Source organism: Mizuhopecten yessoensis, unplaced genomic scaffold, assembly GCF_002113885.1.
Source record: "Mizuhopecten yessoensis strain PY_sf001 unplaced genomic scaffold, ASM211388v2 scaffold3375, whole genome shotgun sequence".
Classification (NCBI taxonomy): domain Eukaryota; kingdom Metazoa; phylum Mollusca; class Bivalvia; order Pectinida; family Pectinidae; genus Mizuhopecten; species Mizuhopecten yessoensis.
Window position 1 is genome coordinate 1 of NW_018405013.1, and position 8,514 is coordinate 8,514.

Below are 8,514 nucleotides of genomic sequence, written 5' to 3' on the forward strand. Positions count from 1 at the left end.
AGGTGTGTTGAATTGGGTCTGTGTGAGGTGTGTTGAATTGGGTCTTTGTGAGGTGTATTGATGTGAGTATGTGTGAGATGTGGTGACATGGGTCTGTGTGAGGTGTGGTGACATGGGTCTGTGTGAGGTGTGTTGAATTGGGTCTGTGNATTAGTTTTTTGTGGTGTTGTAGTCTCATCTCGCTCCAAATTATTTCTTTATAGCTCTTATTGTTTTTACATTCTCGCGTAGTTCGTCTTTGATGTATTGATCACACCTTGTCCTTCAGTAAATGAGTACATTAATCGTTTCCATCTTGGATGCCTTAACATCTTAGGCCAAGAAATTTGGGTTACATTCAGTATCCGATCCATTAATTGCAATGACGACGATCAGACACGACTATTGTCAAAACTTGATTACCGAATCTAAACACCCAAAAACTTGACACTGTCCACCAGAACAGTGACAGCTTTTTCCCGCATTTATGACATCCATCGCAGCCAAGACAAAAATGTTTAAACTAAAAGCCTGCAGCCTATAATCGTCTATGAATGTAGAGAAAATAACATTACTTGAACAAAACATGTATTACGCCTACCTTACGTTTTTACTTCTAAGACGTTACTGTCATGATATATATATATTTATCACATAATGTACCTTGTTATCCAGTGAATGTACCCATGTCATATTTTTTTGCGTATTAACCAATGTAATATGACCTATCAGCCCAGTGATTGGTTTTAAGTTTCAATTGTTTCAATTATGACGTCACGCCTAGGAAAAGTACATGACGTCACAGACTCACGCACTGGAGTCAAAATGGCGGCCTTTTACATTTCAAAGTGGCGGCTTTTTACATTTCAAAGTTGCATAAAAATGGTCGTTTTACACGAATAAATGCCACAAATCTTGAATTTGTGATAAAAAGTATATTACACTCGTTTTCGTTTCATATTAAATTGATGAAACTCGTCTCAAGTTTTTCATTTTGCCAGAGGTTTGCTAAATTGAAACATTCTTAGACTTGTTTCATAAATCTGATATGAGATGGAAACTCGAGTAAGATCATATTCATGTGCGACATTTCTACGGCACAATAGCATACATATTTACTGTATGATGGGTTTATTTTATGGGTGGTTTATTGCATTGTCAGCGAAGTGCTTGTCAACATAAAGAACATAACAAAATCAAATTTAGTACCGACTACGGTGTAACAGGGTTTCATTAGTGGTTGTTATTGTCGATAAATACAATTGTACTCTGCAGCTTTGCCCATAAGCATAACCCGGGTTACTCTAGTGGGTGCCATCGCAACCACTTAAGTAAGACAGGTTAGCTACGCCCCGTTTATCTACTTGTTCGAGATGCTTCCTGAAGTGCGAAATATTCATGCTTCACTACTACATGGTGATACGTCACAGAGAATTGTTTGTTGATTCCAATTATTTTTTGAAAAAGCAACGATTAACATGAAGTAAACAAATAAAGTACAAACTTGTAAATTCCACGATGCGGAAGATGTGAAAGTAAATATTATGGAAATTGCTTATCGAAGTATGTAAATTATCATTCCTGAAAAGTGAAAACAGTAACAAGCAAATATCATTGATGAAATATCCTGCTTTAAACTTAAAGGTCACAGTTCACAGAAATACAATAACAAATTATTTAAATATCAAATGATATGGTTTATTTTAATAAATCACATTTCTTTTTAAAGATATTTTGATGTACAGTATAATATTGACATAAACTGGACAGATACCATGATTTGTATACATGTGATTGTCCGTACTACACGACATCAGGCCAGTAATGCTACAGACACGCTGGTACATGGCTGACACTGGACGAACAACAGATACCATGATTTGTATATATGTGATTGTCCGTACTACACGACATCAGGCCAGTAATGCTACAGACACGCTGGTACATAGCTGACACTGGACGTGTGTTCATTCATAAATTGAACAACTTCAACATCTACCAATATTTGATAACTGAAAAATGACAAACAAGTACAAAGTATCGTTAAGTACAATGTCGGATCATTCATTAACAGTATACTGCCTACATAGAATGAACATTATCATCTTCATTAGCAAGCTCCACTTCATTTTTCATTTTATAGATAATAGAACATTTTACAATTTTAATTGTGTTTGGATCAACCATTTTACAGGCAGTGGATTCAACTCTTCAAAGTTCTAAATAAGCCACCATGCAATTAAGAAAAACATGTCAATAAGCGTCATCAAACATTTCAATTAGCCTACGTCAATAAAAACAAAATATTTACTGTGAAAAATGTAGAGAAGCATCAAAAGAATTGTGTGATTGTTGTCCTTGGGAAGTACCAGGGGAGCAGTGCGATTATTGTCCTTGGGAAGTACCAGGGGAGCAGTGTGATTGTTGTCCTTGGGAAGTACCAGGGGAGCAGTGCGATTGCCCTACATGTTCAGCTACATCTGTACAGCGTTTCTGGGGAATACATGTATGTGAATTAAATTTCTGAAGAAGACTTATGATCCACATACACATAAAAGGGCAGGTACCATTATTTGTTCGGTATGTCAAATACACATTCATGTAAACGTGGTAGATACGATGGTGGTTAAGTTTAAGCTGCAGGACCAGAGTAAAACAACTCTACCTAAGGACACGCTGATTCGCCTACCTTTTTTTCAGCTGTGTATAACACAAGTACTGCATTGCAAACATCGGCAATTAAATATCACTTGAACCTATGTGAAAAGCAACATTCTGACGAACAGAGGTATATCTGGACTGTCACCTGATGAGCACCTCTGGGAAGTCCGACACCTGCTTGTGGCCGAATCGGATCACAAGTTGAACACAACGAAAAAGTTTGCGAAAACCAGAGGACAAAACAATTTCACGATCCAATCAAATTACATTTACACGCCAGTTTGAAGATGTACTTTACACATAGACACAGCCATCGATGAACAACATCAAGTGTAGTAACAGTCGACTTACGGTAAAACCTTAATATAATGCTCTCTTCATTTCATGTTGTCTAATGTTTTGGTCCCATTTACCTTTTTCCTCTTTAAGGATAATTCTTTTACATATCTCCCTCAATATATCTCAAAACCCTTGTACCACCAAGCCAATTATACAGGACAAATTTTAGTTGTAGAAAGAAATTTTCATGGTGTGGAAATGTGCGTGGTTTTCGCATCGAGTTAATAAGCTCTAAAATATCAACACGTGAATGTTTATTTATAGAACATGTACCTTTCTGACCACACCACGATCAGTTTACTGCGTCACAGCGCGAATACTTCCATGTGCGAGAATTTCACCAGTTTTCGGCGTGACAATATAGACAAGTGGCCCATATGTCATATGTGGCATTTTAACAAGTCTCAAGGAACAAACCAATCTTCCAACCGTACATATTGTTTCTATCTGAACAGGTAATTCTCCCATGAAGTGTATTTTTTTTCTCGTTGAATGGTTGTAGTTTTGAGAAAACCTTGAAATATATGCAAAACAATTGTACACCTTTTAAGATTAAGATTGTTTTAAAAGTGACGTTAGAATACAAGATGTCTGTTTGAACGAGAGATAAGTCGTACAGTTTGAAATCTACAAGGAGGAATTAACACCACTTAATGTTCACAACACGAAAAACAGTAAATTATACTGATTACCATAACACTAGAAAGTTTACGACAAGCACTGCACACAGTAGACAATTGCACACCTAAGAATTAATGGGGAGATCAAGCTCACATATAAAACCACAGAAACTACATCACAAAAAGTATTATTTTACTTAGGTACATTATTACAAATAGAATGACAATGGTTTATCTAGCACTGGCAGACAGTTTCGGACTCGTTAATTAATATTATTGCATCGTTCAACGAAGCTTATTGGTCAACCACAGTCATAGGAGCATGTAGCACGGGCTGATGAAGTATAGAAATCCACAGCTGACTTTCTCCGAAATGAAAAAGAGAGGTCTATTGAAAAGAATTTTAATGGTACTCTGGTAAATTTTTTATCAGTTTTAAATGACAATCAGGAAATCATGTTTAAGTTCAAATGTCATATATTTTCATTTAATTGTTTACATTTATTGGAGGATTTTGTGACAGCAAACCTATATCACTAAAATGTATATTGGGTAAAATTGTTCATGTGAAATTTTAACGAAAAATAATAAATAAGGAACTGACAATCTGCAATGCTATCAACAATTTTAGTAAAAAAGTATCGACACAAAAACCATAAATTTCTGTTACAACAACATTTCTGTTACAACAACATTGCCATTTAAATCTTACAAAACATTATCTTACTTAGAGAACAATTGATGTCTTAAATAGTCTCCACGTTATTTCATCACGTACAGTATTTAATTCTGAGAAAGATTTTTAGTGGAAATACGATGACACATCTACATGAACATCACACATGTTTACCACAGTGAAGTTTATGGTATATTGATGTGGATATACAGACAGCAATGCCTGCCTCCACTAATATCCTATTAAATCTCATTACATTTTTGACTTTGCAGATTAACTTGTATCCCCAAGAAGGTCTTCAAGTTCTCTCAGATCCGTGTGTGACGTACATGTAAATTAACAGGATAAAATAGCTTATGTTCGTAACTTTATCACAGCATTTCAACTCAATCTGTTTCCAAAAGATCTACAAATACTTAGATATTTGAATAGACCATGACAAAAGGTGTATCACAGACGAGCACACTAAAGTAAACCTTACACGTTTATAAACTGGCTTCTGTGTGGTAACAGATACTTGCATAGACATCTTTTGGGCACTGGATGTGCAAATGAATCTTTTATATTTGACACACAAGCTAAGGTATTTATGGTTTCATGAAGAAGTAGCAGCAAAAATATAAAGTTACTTTGTACATTTATAAAATATTTCATGGCACTTATTGGAGTGAAAAATATAGAACTACGGTGGTACGTATAGGTCAATATACAGTAGATATAAACGACATTAACTAGGTTCTAAAATTAGGACCTGATAACTGGACTTACTTGCATGTCACAAGTAAATTATGTATAACAACTATTATCTGGAGCAATAAAAGGTGATTGATTGGTCAGGACTACTGGTCATGTATATTTTCACTGGTTAGATATGAAAATGTTGAAAAGAATTGGTCAAGACTTTGTGGATTGAAACTTTTGTATGAGTTGGCGGACCCAGCCTTTCATGATGACTAGGTTCTCGGGATCTGAGCTTAACTGGTCCAGACGGCCTAAGGACCGGGAGGGTTTGAGAACGCCGCTACCTGGCGTGCTTGAGCGACTCCTGAACACATGAGCGGGGTCCGAACTTTCTCTAAGGAAGTAGTCGTCCTCCCCTCGACAGGGAGTAGATGCCCGCTTCAATCTAAATCTCCCGGCAAAGGGAGATAGCTCTCGTTCATCACCGGTTGATTTGCTGTAGACACGAACATCGCGCTCTTCACTGGAGGGTCTGGAACTGCGGTATATCACATCCTGTTGCAAGCTCTCCATTCTCTGTCTGACTACGACCCCTGGCTCCCGAGGGGCTTTCCCTATCCCAGCAGCAGCTTTATTCCCTACCGAAATGCTAAGAGGCTGTTGCGTATTCGCCTCTAAAATCGAATTCACTTCTAGCTTTGGCTGAACTTTTTCCTCTAACCTCTGCACATACGCTTTGATTGGAAGCTCAGCCATGGGTTTCGAGACAAGTGAGAGAGGAGACATTGATGAGACAGTTGACTGCTTGTCGGCGTGGTCCACAGGGTCTACGTCCATTTCACAGTACACAGCAGAATCTCGAAACGCGTCGCCTTCATCGAAAGCTATTGATAGTCGGCGTTCATAGAAACTATCACCAGAAGAATCAGAATCCGAGTTCCGTCTCAGTTTTGTGCCTTCCTCAGCACTGCGAGGAGAATTCTCAGTGTTACAACTGTCACCAATAGAAAATGCTGAATCACACTGTTGAATGTTGAGATTTTGTAGGTTTAAGATTGTAGCGTTATCCTTGGACATTTCAGAAGTCATTTTGTCAGCATCAAGAAAATTATCATCATTAAAACTGCAGTCTGGCTGCAACTTTTCCTTGCTCGAGCTCTGTTTCAACGAAAGAGTTGGTTCAGAAAAGTTGTAATCTGGATTCTGTGGGATGTCGCACTCGGCCATACGCTGACCGATCACAGCACCGCCCAGCTCTCCTGACTGTAACACAGACGCAAGATCTGGCTCCTGTGATCTGGAGGATGTGAACCAGGAGTTGACCGACAGAGGACTGTGTTTCTCAGAGGCCAGATCGTTATCCTGATCATAGGTTTCACACAGTTTATTATCATACGACCCTGAACGTCTGTGTGTAATTTTGCTGGCGAAATCGTGAATTTTGTTTTTCAAAGTGTCTACAATACTATCATTATGAATATTTTCGTCACTTTCTTGACTTTCATAAGAAGAAGACGATATATTGGATGCACAAGAATCTCGGTGTGAGAGATGGTTGGTTACTTCATTGTCTGGTGACATCTGGTTGATATTTGTTGGGAACTTTTGTGCCTCGAGAGATAAAGTGGAGTCAGATTTCTTCAAATATTCCTCCATTTCTGCCACAATTTTCTCGTGATCAAATATCACCTGATCCATGTCGAATGACGAGGATCTAGCTCCCTTCAAGTTTTCGTTTTTTGCGACACCAACTCGGGCACTAGGTGTGGAGTTTGACCTTTTTAGAGGTCGATGTTTGTGGATTTGTGGTAGTTTACCTAGCGTATTGTAATCGTCTCCGTCTCGATCGTATGGAGAGAAATGCTGAAGATGACCATATTTACCTAAGTCTCTGTTCTGATCTACGGCTTCTGAGGAAAGGTCTGGCTCTTGAGATTTCTTGTCTGCACTGATAAGATCACAGTGACAGGAGGACTGGTATTGCTGATTGTTGTAACGGTTGCTATAAATATTACTACAACCACTGAACACATCCTCTGTACTGCTATTGTCTAGTCTCTCATGTGACGAATTACCTTTACACAACTTGGGTATATCGTCAGTAGAAAATCCAGTCACCGGAAGATCATTTCTATTTGCATACACCATCCAATCCAGACTGTCCAACTCTCCATCGGTCGAATGGGCACGCTGACGCAGTGGCTTATTGTCCAAGAGACTAACATCTGTATTAGACTGAACCCAAGGATTTTCATCCTTGAAACTTGAACCACGATTTCCAACTATTCCCACATTTGAACAGCTGGATGAACACATTCTCTGATCAGATGTAAGGGTCGCTGCCAAGGGCAAAGGTCGAGTCAGAAAAACCGACTTTGTTCCAGATTGAGCTGAGTTATTTAATAAATCATGTGTGGCCTTTTTCAAAAATGTGTCATTGAACGCAGAAACTGACTTTCCATCTCTTCTTAAATTGCTTAAAGACTCGTTCGAGCCTTCTTTGGTACGGGCATTTTGCTCACGGTTCACAGTGAAATATCGTTTGATATCAATCACTCTCTTCGGTTGAGGTAAAAGAGCACTGAAGCTATCTGAAGTGTACGCTAATGATCTCTCTACGCTAGAACGAGGTGTGGTGAATCCCTCCATGTCCGAACTGTGTGTACTAGATCTCTTAAAATCCGAACCGTGTTTACCAGAACTATGGTGTCCCTCCAAGCCACCAGTTCCCTCACTGAGAACAGGCATGCTGGAGTAAGTGTCTGAATGGTAACTTTTTAGACATGGCCTACTGTTGATGTTGATCCGAGACCCTGGCTCTTCTTTCATTGTTGTCCCAAACTCATTCATAACCTTGTCCTTGATTGGGGTGTTAGGACCAGAAACAGAAAGGCGTTCATCACTAAAATCCACTGATCTTAATGGTTTCATACGAGTTGCTATTCGGAAACTCCTTGATCTTTTTGTGACAGTATCTTCCTTTGTCTTGCTAATTTCCTTCTCACAAACGTCCTCCTCCATGTCTATTGAAGTAGACAGCAGTGGGCAGCCTCTCATGGCAGATTTAAAGCTTCGATTGCGACCAAGTGCATTTCCGTCTGATGGGTCATCTCCAGGGAGACTTAGGTCACCATCACTGGTCAGTGTTGATAGATCACTGGCTGTGGTATCACGTGATATTGAACTGTTTATATCCCCTGATGAGCTATAGCCAGCCTCATCTTGACCCTGCAAAAACAAAAGCGGTCAACATATGAAATATACTCTGCAAAGTTGATGGTAGTGTTTGTTACCGAGCTAGAATATAGAATAGACAAACACCAGATATATTTTCAAGTTGGACCATTACAGTGGAACATGAAAATTAAAGAAACAAAATATTAGTTCTCTATAGGCAAAAATCGTCATGGGACAATTCTTTGTGAGCATGTTAATAATGTACACGCTGTATACAGCATACATATAGTGACTCACTTGTCACCATCAACATGTTTATATCGTACACGCTGTATACAGCATACATATAGTGACTCACTTGTCACCATCAACATGTTTATA

At 38.6% G+C, this 8,514-nt stretch overlaps 1 protein-coding gene across 4 annotated transcripts in view; it reads right to left on the reverse strand.

Annotated features, from left to right (window-relative positions):
- Nucleotides 1–3,988: 3,988 nt before the first annotated feature.
- Nucleotides 3,989–8,514, reverse strand: part of LOC110447429 — a 96,573-nt gene continuing 92,047 nt past the window's right edge. For all 4 annotated transcript variants that reach the window (XM_021493118.1, XM_021493119.1, XM_021493120.1 and 1 more), the window contains one exon: nucleotides 3,989–8,184. In XM_021493118.1, the coding sequence (XP_021348793.1) occupies nucleotides 5,170–8,184 (3,015 nt within the window). In that variant the 3' untranslated portion in view covers nucleotides 3,989–5,169. The remainder of the gene's footprint in view (nucleotides 8,185–8,514) is intronic.